At 36.9% G+C, this 22,451-nt stretch overlaps 3 protein-coding genes across 3 annotated transcripts in view; all 3 read right to left on the bottom strand.

The window, feature by feature from the left end:
• The window catches only part of LOC138152765 (EF-hand calcium-binding domain-containing protein 13-like), a 54,713-nt gene extending 52,341 nt beyond the window's left edge, over positions 1-2,372 (bottom strand). Inside the window, exons 1-3 of the mRNA XM_069076851.1 lie at positions 2,303-2,372; positions 1,085-1,138; positions 123-227 (exon numbers count right to left, since the gene is read on the bottom strand). Coding sequence (XP_068932952.1) covers positions 123-227; positions 1,085-1,138; positions 2,303-2,372 — 229 coding nt within the window. The remainder of the gene's footprint in view (positions 1-122; positions 228-1,084; positions 1,139-2,302) is intronic.
• Positions 1-22,451, bottom strand: part of METTL2A (methyltransferase 2A, tRNA N3-cytidine) — a 393,599-nt gene that overhangs the window by 129,037 nt on the left and 242,111 nt on the right. The gene's annotated exons all lie outside the window — the stretch shown is intronic.
• LOC138152250 (uncharacterized) lies at positions 3,626-17,495 on the bottom strand. Its single transcript, XM_069075989.1, has 5 exons — positions 17,399-17,495; positions 10,291-10,344; positions 9,455-9,559; positions 6,568-6,621; positions 3,626-4,398 (listed from the first exon to the last, which is right to left on the bottom strand). Exons 1-5 carry the CDS (start codon positions 17,457-17,459, stop codon positions 4,241-4,243), a joined length of 432 nt encoding a protein of 143 aa, XP_068932090.1. The 5' UTR covers positions 17,460-17,495; the 3' UTR covers positions 3,626-4,240.

Below are 22,451 nucleotides of genomic sequence, written 5' to 3'. Positions count from 1 at the left end.
ATGAATTTTTTCTACAGGTATTTTTGTCTTTTCACATGAAGCAAATTAGGATCCTTTCAGAAATTCTCAGACAGGAAGGAAAAGCTTTGCCAAAAGCACACAAGGGCATAAGAAATACTTACCATCAACTGGCAGGTTACACAATAGCTCCTCAATTTCTTTGTCTGTGAGCTTGATCCCTAGGTTTCCCAGAACTTTATCCAGATTGTTAATGTTGACATTTCCTCCTTCAGAAAGAAGAAAATCGAAGAACATAATCAAGTATTCATTATGTCCTTATTATATGATAGGCACTGTACTAAATCATAGGAATTCAAAACCAAGTCAAGTGAAAAAGCATTTCTTTTCTTGCTTTTTTTTGGAGGAGCAATTGGGGTTAAGTGACTTGCCCAAGGTCACATGGCCAGTTTTTGTATTAAGTGTCTGAGGCCAGATTTGAACTCAGGTCCTGCTGACTCCAGGGCCAGTGCTCTATTCACTGTGCCACCTAGCTGCCCCTGAAAAAGCATTTCTTAAGTGCTTACTATGTGCCAGGCACTATGCTAAGTGATGAAAAATAAAAGAAAATCCAAAGCACTGCCTCTGCCCTCAAGGGGTTCACAGTCTAATGAATGGATAAATAAGAAAAATATGGAATTGTGCCCAAGGGGGACAAATTGTATAAAGCCTATACCTAAATACAATTATTTAATGGATTTCAGAACTGGATTCATCATTCCTAGTTGAGGGTGAGATGATATAAATAACAATTCTAAGGACACACATAGAGAGTCATTGGGAGGGCTTGGAAGATGATCTGGTGCAGTGATCCAGGTCCAAGAGACTGACAAAACGTTTCAAGAGAAGCCTCCAAAGCACACAGTAAGGAATGAATTGGTCAAGGCTGATGGATTCTGGCAAAGTAGACAGCTAATCTATATACTTTAGGTTGAGGTGTTTGAAGTTCTCTACAGTGATAGAATCTGGGGAATTGCCTTCTCCAGGTCATGAGGTCATGAGGCAGAAATGCTGAATCGGTACATTGGAAAGATGAGAGAATTCACAGTATAATCACTGAGAAGAAATAAAATGGTTTTTCACTCACCTCTGAGATTCTGCATAGCATTCATTATATTTTTTAGATTCACTTTCCCTTTGGCTGTAAGAGAAGGTGCAATTCAGGTCATAGAGGAAGTAACAGAGAATTACAATAACAGCACAAAGTTCATTATTTTGTAAACCCAGTCTTACAGACTGTCCTATTCCTTCCTTGCTCTCCCACAGGAGAATGAAGAAAGAAGAGCTCTTGGTAACAGGTATACAGATTCACAGTTTCACATAACAAAAAACAGCTTGTTACCAAACCGATACCGTCTACTATTTTCTTTAAAAAGGTATTCATGTCAAGAACTGTAAAATAATATCTGTTTGAAGCAAAGTTTTCTCTGTAATAAATCATTTATTCACTACAATGGATTGTGTTACCACAAAGTCAGAAGAATCTATGTTAACAAAAAGGATGGATTCATCCCCTTGAGAACTCTTCTTTCTTCATTATCATTTGATTAATATCTTTTGCAAACACCTGCTTGTTTCCTAATAATATCCTCATCAAAGATGTTCTTGGATTACGTATAGATGACTCATATAATGATTTTGTATTTGTGGAAGAGTAGGCATATAGGTCAGTGACTGCTGATGTTTGCTTGGTCACCTGTTTATCAATATTATTCAATTTATTAATAAGGTGCATTTTTTATATCTTCCATCTCTTTCAGGCACTTTCATTTAGTTGTTTCAAAAGTCTTTGTAAAACTATTAAAGCTTAAAATTTCACTAAGACTTTGGGGACAGCTTCTTTATCCATTAGTACTCTCATAATTGTGTCTCCTTTAGAACAATTTTCTATACACACTTTGTCCAACCATGTAGCTTTTCTCATCTTTGTTCTTTTTAATTACATTTCTATCCCTCTTATAATCTTATCCTGGCTTGTGATATTTGGTTACATATATTCTCTCTCTACTGCTTTTCATAGTTTGTTGTAGTAATCATAATAGATCTTTCAATTTTTGTTTATTTATTGTTCTATATTTATGCTTAAATGCACTAGAGATTACTACCTTATGGGGATTTCTTACAAGTTTTCTTTAAATTGGTATAACTTCCCACAGTTTCTCTATGCTTTATGAGATAATATTGCTTTTTAACTGTGTCCATCATTCTTCTCCATGACATTTTACAAACAAGTTTATTAACTAAAAAAATGCCCTATTTCTTCACTTGGCATGTAAGTCAAACATTTCCTGACTAAGGTGCTTACTGGGCTCATTTGGTTTTCCCCTTGTGGCAACAGATGTAGAATAGTTAAAGTTCTGCCTTTTAATGGCCATCCTTGTCATTTTTTATGACTATTTTCCATTTTCATTGTTAATTCCTCATTTAAATAATACAAGATAATATTTTTTCAATTGTATGCCATGTCTCTTTATTAATATTATGTTCATGATTTTTATTTTATATATTCATTATATATCATATCAAACATCATATCCAGAATATTGTAAGAAGAATATAATGTATTCTTTTTATATTCTAATATGTTTCTTGACAAGACAGTGGTCTTATTGTTCATAGCTGACCCAGTGAATACTCAACATCAATAATATTTTCTAACCTGTTAAGAAATAATCTATTTCATTTTTTGCAATGATATTTGGTGCTTGCCAAACCTAGCATCTGACAATTCTTTACTTGAAGAAACTAGTCTTATTACAAATGCATAAAGCTTCTGCATAGTCTACAAATATCTGACCTTTATCCCTTATCCTGAATACTTGTCCTTTGTTCTACAAAAAGGGATGACCGAATATTCTACAAAATCATGTTTCTGGTTGCCTTTGTATGTATGATAAGACCAACTCCACCAGCTTTTTCTTTATTTGCATCTTCAAGCCATTTAGCTTTCATTCAGTTGCAAAGTTTTACAAGTGTTTTACAAATTATTTACAAATTTTACAAATATTAATTTACAAATTTTATAAATATTAATCCATTTTATCCTAAAATAACCTGGGGAGGTAGGTACTATTTATATTTCAGAGATGAAGAAACTGGGGTAACCAGAGGTTGTGACTTTCCCAGGGTCACAAAGCTAGCCAATGTCTGAGGATGAGTTTGATCTGACCTTCCTGATTCTACACACAACACTTTATCCACAGTACCACCAGGCTGTCTCAAGTACCTTCAGTACTCTATTACTTTTCATTTCATTTATTCACAAATGCCCATTTTGAAAATGCTCACTCTATGCTAGGTGGAAGGAAAGTGAAGCTTCTTTTTTTTTTTGCCTTTTTTTGGAGGGGGGAAGGTAGGGAAATTGGGGTTAAGTGACTTCCCCAAGGTCACAGGCTAGTTTTTGTGTTATGTGTCTGAAGCTGGATTTGAACTCAGGTCCTTCTGACACCAGGGCTGGTGCTCTATTTACTGTGCCACCTACCTGCACCCCCTAAACTTCTTTAGGTCCTACCTATGGAGAGTAACAACAAAGCTTAAGATTTAAATTATGGTCCTTGATCCCCAGTCTAATCCTCCTTTCCATGACACCACACTTCCTCTCTGAAGGGATCCGAGGAGTCCTTTTAACACTAGCCCATGCAAAAGTTTAGAGAAACTATGAAATATTGTGAATTTCCAAATCCAAAGGAAACTGTTTACTGATTATTTCTAGATTGGCCAGAGCAGCAGAGATTAGGCTTGTCTTCCCAGAATGTAATATAGGACAGGAAAATACTTCATATATTTTGGTAGGTACCATTTGAACTTTATAAGCTTGTGGAGTTTCACCTCATGGTGATAACCCCTAAATCCCTCTGTCCTGAGACAAACAAATTGAGCAACTTTTCCTCCTGTTTCCTCTCATACTGCTTCAGCTCTTCTGATCCAGAATCTCTAGCTCCTACACTACACCACTGAACTTGGGTAGAAACAAGATCACTTTCCATTTGTGGCAATATTGGATTATTTTTCTATCACCCTTTAATGTTACTTTCTACCTTCCCCCACCCTCTTTTATTTTTATTCTTCTCTTCATATCTTTTCATTTTAATTGTTCCCTTTTCTCTTTACTATTCATTAGGTTTCCTAGTTGCTAAAATGGTATTATCTTCCATTGGTTAGCCTTTATGCTTACACTGAAGTTGAAGAACTCTAGCCTAGGGAGCAGTGTGACGCATCCTTCTTTAGAAAGTATCAGACATTTTCACACAAGCAAGTCCAAGTTCCCCTCATGGCCACAGTATAATCTGGAACACTCACCATCAATTGGCAGGTGTTTCAGTAGATCCTGACATTCGTCTTCTGTGAGTGTGATCCCCATGTCCTTCAGAAAGTTGTCCAGGTTTTGAGGATCAATGTTTTCTGTTTACAAAAAATGAGAACGGGGACTTACGGGAATGTGAGGAATTTGTAATGACTCCAGAGGGTGAAAAATACTACCTATTCCTGTGTCCCATCATCTCCAGATTTAACAAGAAGAGGAGAATTAGCCTTTGCGATGAGTCTACACATAAACAGAAAGTTACCTAGGAATTCAGAAATTGAAATTATTTTCTTCTGGTCTAGGGAAATATGCTAGATTGAAGAGACTTACACTGAAGAACATGAAATAGTCATTAGACAATAGTCTAGTGAACAGTGGCAAAATCAATGATGCATCAAGATACATATATCTAGCTCATAAGTAGGGTTTGGTTATCTTTGCCTTTATCCCATTCGTTTTGACTCCTCTGAATGCTATTCCACACTTCACCACTGTCTTGGAAACCAGAAGGTTGAGCGTCTCAACACTAGGAAAAGTGGAGCCAGAACATACATGTTACACTACAGGAAATTCATGACTTGTCAGAAAGGAACTAGAGAGAATTTACCAAGCTTGCAAGTGGATTAAAATAGAGTGATGATCATTTAACACATTCATCCACAATAGGGAGTATTACAGTTGTTATCCTGGACTCCTGACTTTCTCCACTTCCTATTCTACATGCAATCAGTGCCAGAATCTTGCCATTTCTCCCCGTACAAAATCTCTCAAATTTACCCTCTTTTCTTTCTAGTTAAATAACCACACCTTTAGCTCAAGTCATTGTCTATCTCCCCCTTGAAGAGATGTTATAATGGCCTCAATTGCTTCAATAATCCCTTCTCCCTCCAGTCTTCCACACAGTTGCCAAAGTAGCTCTCTTTAAGCACAGATCTCCTGCTATGTCATGTAATAATCTCCCCTGGTCCCCTATTTCTCCTGGATCAAATATACAAACTCCTGTCTCTATGGATTTTACAACCTGGCCCAAACCTACCTTTCTAAATCCCTTTATATATCACTTTCCCCTCCCCACTTTCTGTTCCTCACACATGGCCTTCCTCTTTCTGTCTCTGTATTATCTTACTAGCTTTCTCCCATGCTTTCCTTACTTCTGCCTCAGAGTACCTCTCTTCCTTACAGGTGAACCACAATCTCTGCCTTCTGTTAAGAGGTTTTCCTGATTTCCTTGCTGCTAGGACCCTCCCTCCCAAATTATGTTGTATTTATTCTGCATACATTCATATTTATACATGTTGTCTTTCCCAAGAGAAGGCAAACTCCTGAGCTGGGCCTATTTCCTTGTTTTTGCCTTTGTATCTCTAGTACTTAGCACAGATCTAATGGGCACCTAATGAATGCTTGCAATTTGTTTATGATAATCATTTAATATAATTTGAACCTCAATAAGGGCTAAAGCCTGGACTAATCAAACAGAAGAAGCCACTTGGCCTAACAGGTATTCCCTTCTTTGTTCTCTGAAAAAACCCAGTGAATGTCTCTTCCTGTGTCAACAAGGCCAAATGGAACTGACTAAGAGCATTTTCCCTCTGTTTATGGACATTAAGGAGAGACTCTTAACCTGAGACACTATTTGAATAATAGGACTTTTCTTATCTTAATATTTTATGAACATATGCTATGTTATGGCATGTTAATGGTAAAGGAAACAGAGATATCTTAGATTAACACTGTCAACTCTCTTATGTTGTTGTGTTTGCAATCGATTCAATTAAGAAAATTCCTTTCTCATGGTACTGTTAAACACATATGAAGACCATAAATCTGAGGGACACAGGCATCCTGAGTTGTGATTGTGCTAAAACATATAAAAAGGCTTGTCATTCTTTTATCAGGAAGTCAGAATTTACATTCTGGCTCCATGCATGCATTTATTCTGCTAGCTTTAAGGGAATAAACAATATAAATATATATCACCTAGCTTATTTTCCTCTTTTAACCAAGATTTCAGGTTGACAATTATTTCTGTATATGCAGATCAACAAATTATCATTAAATATACTGTTTAGAAAGCTGCCTTAGAAGGGAAATAACTTGCCCCACAGCCACACAATTAGTTAGTGTCAGAAGCAGGATTTGAATAGAGGACTTCTCGACTCTAAGGCTATACCTCTCTCTACTATGACAGGCTTCCTCTCATGGATTTCTGTGAAAAATATGAAGAAGTCATTTTTTTCCCTGTCTTCTCCTTGTAACTCCTTACTTACCTTTAATAGATTTCACATTATCCATAATTTTATTCAGGGCGACCTTCCCATCAGCTGTAAGACAAGGAACCAGTTAGAGTATTACACAAAAGGAGTGTTACATTACATTCTGAAATTATGAGAGAATCCAGAGAAATCTGACATTATTCTCAGAACTCAGGCAATTAATTTGGAATTTCATCCTATTTTCTCTAACGATTAATTTATAATAAGCATCTGGGGAATGAAGAAAGTAGTTCTCATTCTGTAAATTGATGATAATATTAATAATAATAGTTAGTATTTACATAGGGTTTTAAGGTTTGCAAAGTGTTTTACAATTATTACCTCATTTTAGCCTCACAAGAATCCTGTGAGGCAGATGTTATTTTCATCTCTATTTTATAGCTGAGGAAACTGAGGTTAAGAAAGGTTAAATGATTTGCCTAGGTCGCATGGCTTTGAACTTAGGTCCTCCTGACTCTGGGTCCAGCCCTATATCTACTGCACCACTTAGCTGTTTCACAGTCGTTCAGGGAGCTGCCCTTCTCTTTGCTATCGAGCATCAAAAGAACTTGTATTGTGATCAGACATTATATTTTGGCATATCAGATTCAGGAGATTTTAGGAGTAAGATTCAAAGAACTGGCCCCTTCCTGTCTCTTGGCTTCATTTTCCTCTTCTGTTAAATGAAGAGTCTAGGTTAGGTAATCTCCGTCTCTTCCTGCGTACTAGGAAATTCCAATTTTTTTTGATAAAACAAGGAAAAGAAGAGCTAGTTTTTTCTTTCAGTTTTGCTGACCATAATGTTGTTTGTCATTAATATTTTATGTATCTGCAAATTTGATTTCCTCATCTAATTGGTTAAGTGTAAGACATATTGTCTGTGAGGAAACAAATATGTAACTTTATTATAAAATATTATATTTAAATGACATTTAAGTTATTAAGGTGGGGAAAAAGGTATGGCTCCTTTAGGAGATAAATTCCTGTTAGTTGGCTAACCTTGTTAAATGCCTAAATGTTGAGGCATTTAACTAAAAAACAAGCTAACTGAAGTCAAACGTATAATAAATGACATTTGTACATCCTTTTAAAATGTAAATATTACTTTATAGAAATAATCTCGCTTAAGCCTCACGACAACCCTGTGAGTTCAGTGCTACAGGAATCATCCCTGGGCATGTATCCTCCCGATATCATCCTCAGCTCTTCCTTCTCAGCTCCTCTTCACATCCAATCAATTGCCAAGACTTGTTGGTTCTTCTGCCTCTACAGTCTATTTGCTTGCACATCTCCACTCACACCGTGCATGAGCAGGTATCAGTTTCATTTAGATATAGTATTTGCTTTTGTTTTTTTGGTCACAAGTGACTCTCAATGGCAGCTTAAGAAATGACAAGAGAGGTTGCCAAATATGTTGGTGGAGGGAATACTCGCATTGACAAGGTCATGGATTTTTGAAATATTGAAGATTCACATCCCTTGACAACTGGCCAGAAGGACTTAGAGCTGAAGACCCCATTTCCCCTCCTGAGATCATGAATCTGGGCCCAGGTAGAGGTTCTGTTTAATATTTTCAAGTGCACACCATTTTTGAAGTAGCTTAGAACATGCTATGTCTTTCATCACTATGGTATGGTAGCTTTTTAAAGGCTATGCTAGCAAATCATCATTGGTCTCCTAAAAAACACTAATAAAGATAAGAGATCATCTTTAGAAGACTGATCACTACATGATGATTTCTTTTTTGGTCAAAGAAAGATGAAATAATATATTTAAGTGTACATGGGTTATAATCTCCTTGGGCTAATCACACCAATGAAAACAGATATTTTGAAGTAATAATAATAGCTTGCATTTGCATAGCACATTCAGGTTTACAGTATAATATATATGTATATATAGATTTGCCTACGTACATATAGATGTATGTTTTCTCATTTGATCATCACAACGACCTTTTATAGTAGACACCTATTATTATTCCCATTCTGCAGAAGAGGAAAGAGAGTCTAAATGAGGACAAATGACTTGTCCAGGATCATAACGATGGGGTACAGGCTCTGGAAACCCCCTTGAGTTCTCCTTGAATTTTCCTACTTAATCAAATCTCTGGTGTTCATCCGAGGTTATAATCCTCTCGGTTAGCCCTAACTGAGCCCAGCCCTTCACTGTCTGTAACTTCCAATTATTTTCCCCCCCTTGATCCTATCTAGACCCCATTCCCCCAGCCTACTGGCCATTCCCATCAAGATCCTCCATAGACCCCTCCCTCCTCCAGTCACCTCAGACTACTTGGCCACTCCTAGATCCCTCCCACAATCTTTCTGTATAAAAGATCCATCTTGCCTCCATGAAAATGCTGAAGAGTCTAGCCAATGCTTAGATTCCTTAAGAGTCTGGCCAATATAGCAGATTTTTAGAATCACACCCAAATTCATTCGGGTAGGATCTGGGTATTGCTATTTCAAGGTCCTAGCACCCCTACCTCAACAGAACCAGTAAGTTTCTAAGATAGTATTTGAATTTGGATCTTCTTGTCTGAATGTGTCCAAACATGTTTAAATATGTCATCTGGCTGGTTAGGATTCCCTGGTGACAGTCATATTGGGCTTTTTTCCTTAAAGAGGGCCACTAGGCAGCTCAGGAGGGTCCAATGGTAAAGAGTAAGGAGTCTTCTGAAAGCTAAAAATAAGTAAACTTTAAAAAAGAGTAAGGAGTCTTCCATTCCTGTGTTCTACTTCAGTGTACTCTAGGAAATCTTGACTTGAAGGTTCAGTAAAAGACAATATTTCATCATACATTGTAATAAAGGTATTGATGTCCTTTTATGTGATCTAAATAAGGATCCTTTTAGAAATTCTCAGGTAGAAAGGAAAAGCTTTCCTATATAAGAAATGCTTACCATCAACTGGCAGGTTATTCAATAGCTCCTCAATTTCTCTGTCTGTGAGCTTGATCCCCAGGTTTCCCAGAACCTTATCCAGGTTGTTAATATCAACATTTCCTCCTTCAGAAAGAAGAAAATTGAAGCATGCAATCAATCAATCATTTTTAAAGTGCTTAGTATGTGTTAAATGCTGTTTTAATTCATGGGGATACAAAGCCAAGTCAAGTCAACCAGCATTAAGTGCCAGGCACTGTGCTAAGAGCTGGGAATAAAAAGAAAGTCAAAAGCACTGTTCTTGCCCTGAAGAAATGTCTAACGGGGGAGGCAATTTAGAGAGATATAGATTTGTATCAAAGACAGACAAATTGTATAAAGGCTACATACAAGAAATTTCAGAACTGGATTTATCATTCTTTCTTTGAGGGTGAGATATAACACAAATAACAATTCACATATGTAAAGTACTTCCCAAATGCTCTCCAAACTCATTTTGAAAAGTACAATGACAGTTTTTGAGGACACACATGGAGAATCACTGGGAAATGGTCTGTTCCTGAGATCGTGGTTCAAGAGATCCTGACAAACTTTTCAAGAGAAGCTTCCATTGCACATAGTAAGGAATAAATTGGTCAAAGCTGATGTGTTCTGGCAAAGCAGAAGCTAATCCACATACTTATGATCAAGGGGTTTAAAGTTCTTTTTAGTGACAGAATCTGGTAAACTGCCTCCTCTAGGGTGGCTGTTCACAAAAAACTGGAGGACATAAGCAGAAATGCTGAATCAGTAAATCGGAAGGATAAGGGAAATCATGTTATAATTACTAAGAAGAAATAAAATAGTTTCTCACTCACCACTGAGATTCTGCACAGCATTCATTAAGTTTTTCAGATTCACCTTCCCATTACCTGTAAGAGAAGTTGCATTTCAGGTCACAGAGAAAGTAACAGAGAATTACTATAATAGCACAAAGTACATCATTTTGTGAGCACAGCCTATCAAGACTGTCCTATTCCTTTCTTGCTCCACCAAATAATGATGAAATGAAGAAACAGAAAAAGCTCTCAATGGGATAAATTCACCCCTTTCATTAACATAGATTCTTCTGACTTTGTGGTAACACAATCCATTGTGGTTGATGGAGGATTTATTATAGAAAAAAGCTTTGCTTCTAACAATAGTAGTTTTTCACAAGCTCTTGATTCTAGTACTTTGAAATTTTATTTATTTTTAAAAAATATTTTTCAAAGTTATTCTTTATTTTAAATACAAGTACCTTTTTTAAAGGAAATAGTACTGCTTTGGAAACAACCTTTTTGATGTATGAAACTGTAAATCTCTATTATATATAACTGGTTTTTAAAAGTGTATCATAAACTTGTCTGGGTAGTTCCAATGTTGTGCCCCTCTGTGCTTTTCTTCTGCACTCCTCTTTTCTTCTGTGTAGTTTATACATTTTTCATTGACGATCTCTTCATTCTTTTTGTTTTGAATCACTCTCATCAACTCTTTTCCTCGCCATAACTGCCACCCCACTACCCTCAATAAAAACCCCAGCTTGTAGCAAATAAAAGTATAGTCACAAAAAGCACATCTACACAATGGCCATGTGTGAAAATGTATGTCTCTACTTCTATAAAGAGTCTATAAATCCTCTGGTAAGAGATGAGAATTACAATTCTTCACCAATCGTCTGAAGTTACAGCTATCAATATTTAAGTATTTCAAAGTTGTTTCCATTTATGACATAATTGTTTTATAATTTTTTTCTTGGCTCTGCTCGCTTCACTCAGCTTCAGTTCATAAAAGCCATCCCATGTTTCTCTGAAGCTATCCTATTTGTTGTTTCTTATGGTGTAATAATATTCTATTAAATTCATATATGATGATTTCCTTAGTTGTTCCACAGCTGATGGTGTTGTTCATTTGTTTCAGTCATGTATGACTCTTCGTGACCCCATATGGGATTTTCTTGGCAGAGATACTGGAGGGATTTGCCATTTCCTTCTCTAGCTCATTTTACAGGTTACTAAATGGAGGCAAAAAGACTTAAGAGCCTTGCCCAGGTTCCAGAGCTGGTGTCTAAGAGGCCACATTTGAACTACATCCAGGTCTTTAAGTTCTATCCACTGCACCACCTAGTTCCCCCCAAATTTTTCTCTATTAGTTGTGTCTGACTCTTCATGTTCCCAGTTGGGGTTGTTTTGGCAAAGATATTGGAATGGTTTGCCATTTCCCTCTCCAGCTCATTTTGCAGATCAGGAAACTGAGGCAAAATAGATTAAGTGACTTGCTCAGGGTCACAACAGTTAGTAAGCATCTGAGGCCAAATTTGAACTCAGGTCCTCCTGACTCCAGGGCCAGCACACTCCACTGCTCTACCTAGCTGTCTTCCCCCACTGATATATACCCTGCTAGTTTCCACTTCTTGGCTATAACAAAAAGTCCTGCTATCGATGTTTTATTTTGTAACTATGGGTCCTTTATCTTTTTATTTGATCTTTTAAAGAAAGTTAACCAAGTAGCTACAGAATGGGTCAAAGGGTATGAAAAGTCTACTGATGTTTTTCCTATAGTCCCAAATTGCTTTCCAGAATGGTTTGACCAATTTGCAGCTTCACCCACATTGTACTGACATAGCTGTATTCACAGGGCCTCTGCAAATTTTCTGAATAAGTATGTTAATTTAGCTAGTATTGTCATTTTTTATTATGTTGACATGGCCCAAACATAAGCAATATCTCACCATTTGTTTAAATCTATTTTTATTTCTATTAAGTGTGTTTTTGTAGTTGTGTGCATATAATTCTCAATCTTGGTAGCTGGACTCCCATGTATTTTATAATTCTTTAATTATTTTTAATGGAATAACTATTCCTATCTCTTTCTGCTTTGTTTTGTTGGTAACATATAGAAAGCTTGAAAATTTGGATGGTTTTGTATTTTCTTGCTTTGCTGAAGTGATTTCAATTAAGCTTTACTTCAATCTCTAGGGTCCTCTAAATATATTATCATATCATCTGTAAAAATGGAAAATGTTGTTTACCTTCTGTCTGTACTTTTTCAGTTTTTTTTTATTACAATAGGTGGAACTACATCAAACAATATAGGTGATAATGGATATCCTTGCTTTACCTCAATCTTATTGGGGAAGGCCATTCATTTCTCATCCTAGAATATCCCGATTTGTTACCAAATAGAACACATCCTTTTAAATAGAAAAGCTTCTCTAGTGAGTTTCCATGTATAAGATGCTAAAACGTATTCAAATGGATCTGTTTGGGAGTTCTCTACAAAGATACGCATGGTAGAGTGCTAAACTTGGAGTCTGAGATTTGGGTTTAAATTATGTCTCATATATACTGGCTGTGTGACCCTAGGCAAATCACTTAACCTCTCCTGGTCTCAGTTTCATTAACTACAAAATGCAGAGGTTGGATTTGATGAACTTTATGGTCCCTTCTAGCTCTAAATATATATGTATATGTGTACATACATATATGTATGTATGTATATATATGTATATATGCATGCCAGCATGTCTTGTGCAACTTTTGTCCATGTCCTCCCAGAATTTTGCCATAGGACTACCATCCAACTTACTGAGAGCTCTCTTTGCCCTATATTGACATTGTAAGGGTCCAGTGGAGCATTATGTTTATCCCCTTGTTAGTCCCTCACCCTTGCCCTGTGATAATCATATTTTACTCCTGTTCTTCAAAGTTGCCCACTGATTATTTGTCATAGCTTGGTAGCACCCACCATGCACCTCTCTATTCCCCTGTGTGTGATATGCATTTTTAGTTGTTTAAAGAATGTCATATTCCATGTCTTGTTGGAAGTAACACTTGGGGTAGCTAGATGGTGCAATGAATATAGCATCAGACCTGGAGTCAGGAGGACCTGAGTTCAAATCTGACCTAAGACACTTGACACACCAGCTGTGTGATCTTGGGCTTAACCCCAATTGCCCTGCCCTCCCCTCTCCAAACTTCCCCCCAAACAAAACAACAAAAAAAAGAAGTAACACTAAAGGAATGTTGGTATTAAAAATGGGCCTTTTCTCCCACAGGAAATTTGGTATAATTAATGGAGCCTTACATTTCCCAAAGACAACCTAACCTACTCTTTTCTTCTTCAACTCTGGGAAGAACTGGTCCATCTTTATTTTTTCTCCCAGAGAGATATACTTAGGGAGAAGCTCTATAAGTTTATGACATAGAGGCATGTCATGATTTGTGCAATGGACATTATTCATTTACTTGGCCTCCCCTGTGTGGATGGTTTGCACAGACTCTTGAGGGGTTACAGACTTCTTTCAGGAAGCTCTGCAACATTCCAGTTTTTGATGCTACCAACAAAATATTTTCCCCAAAGAGGACCATCTGGAGGTCTTAACTATTCACCAAGACATCCTCTTTATCTTAGACTCTTCGTGGGCTCTCCATCACTGTAGTAATGTTTTATCACCATATACATCTGCATTTTATGCCTCACCTGATGGTGGTGATCAGTAGTTAATTGAACAGGGTGACTTCTGTTGTTATACTTTTTAAGGAACCTAAATTGATTTTTACATGTAGAGAGGAGATAACCTTGTTGGAAGAGATGCTAATGTGTTCTTTTGCTCCTTCTGAATCAAATACTTTTCCATAATTGGCAAACAATAAGCAAAATTTGATCTTATACTTTCTACATCTTTCAGTCAACTACAATATGACAGAGATGTGGTCCATTGTTGAATATTTTTGCAAACATTTGCTTGTTCTCTACCAATATTTTCATCAAGGACGTTCTTGAATTGTGCATAGATGACTCATATAAAAAATTTTTATTGGTGGGAATGTAGTCAGTGACTGTTAATGTTTTCTTGGTCACTTATTTATTAATATCAAATTTATTAATAAGGCCCAAGCTTTTTTCACATCTTTCCTCTCTTTCAGACACTTTCATATACAGGTGTCCAAAAAGTCTTACTAGTTTAAAGATACTCAAGCTGAAAATTGCACTAAGACTTTTGGGACAATCTCTGTAACCCTCAATACTTTCACAACTGTGTATCATGTAGAACAAATATACACTATATATATACATATATACATACATATACATACACACACACACACACACATATATATACATATATACATACATATACATACACACACACACACACACACATATATATATATACATATATATATATATATATATATATATACTTGGTCCATTTGCGCAACTTTTCTCATCTTTGTTCTCTTTTATGCCATTTTTTTGTCCTTCCTATAAGCTTATCCTGGATTGTGATGCAGGGGGTACAAGTGTTCTCTTTTTACTGCTATTGATGGTTAGCTATAGTAATCATTGCAAATCTTTTCCATTTTCTTCTATATTTATCCTTAAATGCACTGGAGGTTGCCATGCTTAGTGGATTCCTTACACAGGTTTTTTTTTTCCTTACACAGTTTAAAAAAAAATTGGTTTAACCTTCCACAGCTTCTTTATGACTTATGAGACAAATTGCTTATAATAATGTCCATAATCCTTCCCCATTAAATTTAAGAACAAGTTTATTAACTAAAAATAGTGTTTACACATTTCTTCACTTAGCATGTAAGTCAAACATTTACTAAGGTGCTTACTAGGCTCATTTGGTTTTCCTCTTGTGGCAACAGATTTAGAGTGATTAAGGTCTCTACTTTTTAATGGCCATCCACATCTTTTTTTGATGTCTATTTTCTGTTTTCACTGTTATTTATTTATTTAAATAATTCAAGACTGAATTGTTTCAATTGCATGCCATATTTCATTCTCACTATTGTATTCTTGATTTTTATATTATTTTACATGTTCTTGCTATATTCTGACCTTTTTCTTGAAAACGTAATGGTCTTATTGTTCACAACTGATCCAGTGATTACTTCATCTTACCTTTTAGATATAATCTATTTCCTTCCTTCCTTTTTTCTTTTCTCCCTTCCTTCCTTCCTTCCTTCCTTCCTTCCTTCCTTCCTTCCTTCCTTCTTTCCTTCCTTCCTTCCTTCATTCCTTTTTTCTTTTCTCCCTTCCTTCCTTCCTTCCTTCCTTCCTTCCTTCCTTCCTTCCTTCCTTCCTTCCTTCCTTCCTTCCTTCCTTCTAGCACCTACCAATTCTTTTCTAGAAGAAGCTATTCCTGATACAAAGGCCTGAAGAACATAGCCTACAAATCTTTGGTGTTTCTCTTTCCCTTATTCTGAATACTTATCTTTAGTTCTACTATATGGGATGACCAAATATTCCATGAAATCATGTTTCTTTTTGCCTTTGGATGTATGATAAGACTAACTCTTATCTACTTCTTTCTTTACCCTTCAAGCTATTTAATTGTATGACTACAGCTTTCGTTTGGTTGCACTTTCTGTTTTATTTTGGTTTCAACAGTGTTTGATGATTTCTGCTCTTTTAGCCCTACTTTTTGGTCATTGGGCAAGACTCCCAGGGTTAATTTGGCTGTTGGTATTCTGAAGTTAACAAATAGTATGTCAGTCATATAATTCAAAACGCCCTCTGTCCTCTTTTCTGACATTCTTCCCCTGTCTCTGCAGACAGAAGATGAAGAGGGATGCATGGGACTGAAAATCACTTTATTTCCTTGTTATGAGTTTCTATGCCCTTTAAAAAAACTCCACCAAATGGCCACCAAATAATCTATGCTTATTGGGGCTGGTCCTCAGAAAGAAGACATATTTAAAGCCTTTCCAACAGGCTCATGTTTCCTATTGCTAAAAACACAGCCACAAGACTGTGTCAGGGGATATTAATGTGTGGAAACACAGGAAGAGAGGAACATGGAAACCTAATGTTTCTATACCCCTATTTTTTGCTGAGTCTATTAGAGCACTCAGAGCAGAGACTCTTATTTGCATTTCCCTTTTATCCTTATCACTTAGCATACTGTTTATGGTAGGTGCTTGTTGACTTAACAGTAATAGATTATGGTTAAAAAAAAAACAGGTATCTAATGGTACCATTGGACCATTATGCCTGTAACAAGTGCTAGAAATAAAGTGTCATGAAAGAAGCTACTTCCTCCTTTGCATTAGGGAGCAGGAAGGCATCATAGTTACTAGCAAAGGAGATGCATACATTAGCTACAAAAAAAACCCAGCTTTTGTGGAAGCAGAAAAGTGAAAACAGGAAGCAGTATTGTACAATGGAAAGAATGCAGCAACCTATGAAGTAAGAAGACCTGGGTTCAAATTCTGTTTCTGATTCTCACCACTACCTTAGAAAAACCACCTAGTTTCTCCCTGGGGCTCAATTTAGTTTCTTTTTCTCTTTTTTTGTTTTTGGAACCTAGGTGACACAGTGGATAGAGCAGCACACCTGGAGTTAGGAAGACCTGAGTTCAAATACTGCTTCAGACACTTACAAGGTGTGTGACCCTGGGGAAGTCACTCTGTCTGCCTCAGCTTCTTCATCTATAAAATGCTGATCGTAATAGTACCCACCTCCAAAGGTTATGGTGAGGATCAACTGAGATAACATATGCACAGCATCTTTTAAACTTAAGAGCACTATATGAATGCCAACTAGCCATTATTTTCCTCTCCTCCCCCTCTGCCCTACCTCTTTTGATTTCTCTCTTATTTTCTACTATAATTCTCCCACTCCTTTTAGTTTCATTTCCTCTTCTTTTGTTTATGCTACAGGCCAGTAAGTGGCCAAAGGACAGTTATGGACATAGCTTCATTATGATTCATGCCTGAAAAGGTCATAGATTCTCAAATTTAAAAACTATGTGACAAAAGTGGGGTATCCTCTTATTTTTTTTTTACATTATTCTGTGTTGTTTTTTTTTTTCAGATTTTCTTACCTGAAAAGAAATAGTTTTAAACATTCTCACATACAAGTCTACAAAGTCCCTGTATCATGGTCCACTCCTATCCCCCAAAAGGACACAGTGGTATTTGAAATGCTCACCGTCAACAGGCAAGTTTTTCTTCAGCTTTTCCAGCTCACTATTACTGAACTCCATGCCCATGCTCCTTAGGACATTTTCCACATCATTGAAATCATGCTTTTCTGTTTAAAAAAGAAGTAACTGGTAAAAGATGGGCCTTTTCAGATCTAACACCTTTGAACTATGAAAATTTTCATTTCTGTGCTGTATCATGGATAGAATGTTAGATGCTGGAGCCAAGAGGAAGGCTCGAATTCAAATTCCACCTCTGAAATCTACTAGCTCTGTGACTATGAGAGAAGACAAAGCCAAGAGAATAATAGATAGTGACTACAACAATTTATTTTTTTTTAAAGTAATCGGGGTTAAGTAACTTGCTCAAGGTTACATGGCCAGTTATTTCTGGGTGTGGTGCTAAGTATCTGAGCCCAGATTTGATCCAGATCATCCCGACACTGGAGGCTGTGCTCTTACTCGCTGAGCCACCTGGCCACCCCTAAGCAATTGGGGTTAAGTAACTTGCTCAAGGTTACACGGCCAGGTGTTTCTGGGTGGGTGCTAAGTGTCTGAGCCCGGGATTCGATCTCCAGGTTATCCCAACACTGGAGCCGGTGCTCTTACTTGCCTTACTTACTACCTGGCTGCCCCTGACTACAATAATTTAAATGATAACGCTAAAAGCATTCAAACTTTGACGAACAATTTCAGTTCTGGAGAACTAATAAGGAGATATACCTTCCTTCTCTCAGTCAGAGAGGTTGTGGCTAGATGTCTAATGTGGCATACACTATTAGATACAGTTAGTGTTGTGTGGCTTTACTTAATTGTTTTTCTTTGTTATAAGGAGTTGAGAGGTTAAGGGGTATACAAATAAAAGCCCACAATGACGTTAAAAAAATTAACTTAATATGAAGCATCAGGATTCTCCCTTTTACCTGTCTTCTCATCATAAAGTCTCACCTTGCAAAGCTTTCACTTCTTGTATCAGTGAACTAACATTGATCTTCCCATTAGCTACAAGATAAGGCACAATTTGGACATGTAAGAATTAATGGTAGAAAAAAAATGGCATAAAATTCATAGATGATGAAACCAAAGATAACAATTCAGTAATTTCCAACATGGACCCTAGACTTTTACCCTATTCTCTTCCTAGATGGGCATGTAGACAACTTTTATTGCAGTTGGTGCATTCATTCCATTAATGTAGCTTCTCATGTTCTTTCCTACAACATTTCAATGTCCACAGTAAAAGAGAAATAAGTTATGGAAACAAACCAACACTCCCATTAGCACATCTTCAGTAATGTCAGAGCCAAAGTATTTATGAAGAGAAAAGTAGCCCAGAAACAGCATTGCTGTGCTGTCACAGTGGAGAAAGAAGATGCTACTATGTTCTTGCTTATCAAAGTTCTAGAAATAAATGCACTTTTTGCCTCATAATTCCCACATTTTTAAACAAATCTGGGTCAATAAGCATTTATGAGTCACCTATTATGTTGCCAGGTGCTGTGGTAATTGCTAGGGATACAAAGTAAAGCAAAAGATAGTTCCTGCTCTCAAGGAGCTCACAGTTTAATGGGGGAGACAACATTTAAACAATTGTGTACAAAATATACATGTATACAGGAAAAATGAAATAAGTGATAGACAAAAGGCAGTACCATTAAGGGGGAATCATAGGACTATGGGAGTACTTGGAAGAAAGATAGAAATGGAATTATGAATGGAATAAGGGCTCTGGAAGAAAAAATAAGGAGAATAAATAACTTACAGTAGAAGCTGGAAACACTCAAGAGGTAAATATAATAGACCAAAACAGAACATGACTCTTAAGACAATAAAAATTATATAAAATGATTTTAAAAAGAAGACTATAAAAAGCAACTGACTTGGACAGTTTTAGGACACAAACTAAAGATGAATAAATACCTCACTGACCTTCATGAATTCAAGTCACCTGGCTACAACCTTGGATCTGGAGAGAAATGGCAGATTAAATTGCTAAGCCATTGTTAGTGACATTTGAAAGATTGTGAGAAATGACAAAAACCAAATGTACCAATTTTCTAAAGAGGGAAGAGAATAGAGTCAATAAAACTTAGTAGGCTAGTGAGCTTTGATCTCTTGGAAAAATTCTAAAGGAGATTATGAAAGACAATCCTGATTACAAGGATTACTGAGTGAGAGAATGGCTTCTCTAAGAATAGCTCATGCCGGACTTGTACAAACAAAGTGAAGTGAGCAGAAGCAGGAAAACAATTTCTACAACATAGTAAAGGAAAACCTGTTTGGGGGTGGCTAGGTGTATAGAGTGAATAGAGCATTGGCCCTGGAGTCAGGAGGACCTGAGTTCAAATCCATCCTCAGACACTTGACACACTAGCCATGTGACCTTGGGCAAGTCACTTAACCCCAATTGCCCTGCCCTCTCTCTTCCAAAAAAAAGCAAAAAGAAAAAAAAAGAAAAACATGTTTGAAAGACTTAAACTGATCAGTACTATCTCATCGTGACTCTAGAAGACTGAGGCCAAGCTAAATCTTATTTCCTTTTTTGACTGACTAATGAATAGATCAGGGGAATGTTATAGACAGTTAAGATTTAGCAAAACTTCTGTTTAAGCATCTCATGCTATTCTTGTGGAGATGGAGAGGCGTGGATTAGATAATGACATGGGATTCTGAATCGTCAGGATGACCAGATTCAAAGAGGAGTATAGGAGTCATTAGCGATGGGGTGTTCACTTTGCACATGCTCATCGAGCTGCTGCTCTAGACTCCAGAAAAATGCCTTGCACAGAGTCTTGGGTGAACTGAATTGGAAAGAATGAAAATGAGGCAGATGCTCCAGAGACTGTCCCTGGAGGATTCTTCTAGGATCCGGGGATTCTAGGTCCAGAACCAGAAGGAATTTTAGAGGTCATCTAATTAGTTTTATTGATTAAAAACTTAGAGAGGTGAGGCCCAAGCACACATCTGTAGGAAGTAGCAGAGTTATAGTCCCACTGAGAGTAGGTTTCTAGGTCAATATATATCAACTTGTCTTTAGATATGCATTACTATGTGAATCATACTTCCCCTTATTTTAAAACTAAGCAATTCCATCATTGTGGATTTGTTTCCATATTCAATTGAATGAAATTCAACAAACATTATTAAATACCTATTTTTGCAAGGAACAGTGCTAGGTACTAAGGATATGAGACAAAAAAAAAGAAAAAGGCCCTGTTTCTAAGGAATTTATACTGGGGGAAGGGGAGGTAGAGAATATATTCACATATTAAGTAAATATAAAAAACCCAAAGCTGAATATAAGGTAATTGATAGGAGTGGAGGTGAGGGGGGAAGGAAAATGCTAACTAGGGGAATCAGGAAAGGTCTCTCAATCAATCAATAGATCACTAATTTGATTACTAAATGCTAGGAATACAAAGACAAGGAAGTGGGACTTGACATTAGCTTTTGACAGAGCTAGGGATTCCAAAGAGGCAAGTAGGGTCTGTTATCCTTCATGTAGAATTTAATCCTAGGGAGAATATACTCTCTTCAACCTTTGGGGCTTTATATTTAAACTTAAGGAGGCATAGATTAGGGGCATGACATCCATATGAGACAGATTCACTAGTGCACTTGTTCCTAAAACAGTCACTGGCTCATTCAGTAAAGGGAAAGGACCTCACTTCTCTCACATTCTTTCTAAGTCTCACAGCTTATCTATATGTCTCAGAATAGCTGGTTGGAAAAATGGCAACTATAAACTTGAGTTAACCATTGTTGGTATTTATTACTGCTTTCCACAGTCAGTACCTGCATTTTCTCTTCTACTCATTCTTAGTGTCTAATCTCTTATAGTCTTACTTCCCCCACTTTTCCTATCCATTTCCTGGTTAGCATTTCCAGCATTCTAGAGAAGGGTGCAGATCTTAGGTTAACAAAAATGACCCAAGACAAGACTTGTGAGTATTTTAGTATCTGGGTTCTTGCTAAACTTTTGGAGTCATATTTGTGTCATATAAATGTGATTTTAGAATTTTTCACACAGAATCCCCTAAGTTAAAGCTCCCCTGACAGTCACAAGGGTATATAAAATGCTCACCATCAACTGGCAAATTTTTCTTCAGTTCTTCAAAGTCTTCATCTGTGATCTTGATCCCCATATTATTCAGAAAGTCATCCAAGTTATAGACATTGATCTTGCCTCCTTAGGAAAAGAGAGGAATATGGGAATCACCCAACGATTCTAAAACGGGAAAAATGTTATCTTTTCCTTAATGCCATGGTTTTTGCTTCCAGCATGAGGGTTTAGAACTGGAGGAGACCTTAGAGTTAATCATGCAGTCAACCCCCCCATTTTACATAAGCAAACTGAGCCCCAGAAAGGAGAGGTGACATCACTAGCAATCTTTTCTCTCTTTTGAAATCATTTTGTATTATGTTCTTTGCTGTTCTTTGTTATTTACCTACTTTTTATATCTTCTATCCCCTCAGTGGAATGTAATCTTGAGGGTCAGGACTGCTTTTGTTTTTGTCCTTGTATTTCTGGTGCCTAGCACAGTGCCTCACACACAGTAGGTACTTTATAAATGCCTGTCGAATTCAGGGTCACAAAAGGTGGTAAGTGGTAGAGTCATGATTTGAACACAGGCCCTCTAATACCAAATCTTTTGACAATGATCTTGATGGTATTACCAGCATTACCAAGTATATGAATACTACAGATGGAGGAAGATAAGAGACAAGATCTGTGTGAGGACAACTTTCCATTACATCATGCTGTCTTTTTGTACAGATGAAAACAGGAAGTGTCACATGCTGTCTTTGTGACCTTGTTATTTAACCTCTCTGGACCTCAGTTCTCTCATGTATAAAGTGAGGGAATTAGTTGGGTTGGATAAGCAGACCTTACATTTCCACCCAGCTATGAATCTGTGATCCTGTGATACTATGATCTGTGCGTGGGAAGACTTAGACATATGACCTGGGGAATAAAGTCTGGCCCTGGAGACTATCCTGGTGAATCAAAAGGAAAAGGACAGAGGAGCCATTCAGTGAATTATGGCAGTAAATTCTTCT

This window comes from Petaurus breviceps, unplaced genomic scaffold (genome assembly GCF_028583685.1).
Source record: "Petaurus breviceps papuanus isolate PSGF00001 unplaced genomic scaffold, PetGlider_PUasm1.0 90925, whole genome shotgun sequence".
NCBI lineage: Eukaryota > Metazoa > Chordata > Mammalia > Diprotodontia > Petauridae > Petaurus > Petaurus breviceps.
This window is presented reverse-complemented; position numbering and strand designations above follow the sequence as displayed.

Excerpts from the sequence above, each read along its gene's own strand:
- LOC138152250 (XM_069075989.1), bottom strand. The coding sequence starts at position 17,459 with ATGGGCATGGAGTTCAGTAATAGTGAGCTGGAAAAGCTGAAGAAAAAC. Across the intron at positions 10,345-17,398 it reads GAAAAACTTGCCTGTTGACG|GTAATGGGAAGGTGAATCTG; the intron begins GTGAGCATTTCA and ends CTTCTCTTACAG. Across the intron at positions 6,622-9,454 it reads GAATAACCTGCCAGTTGATG|CTGATGGGAAGGTCGCCCTG; the intron begins GTAAGCATTTCT and ends CTTGTCTTACAG.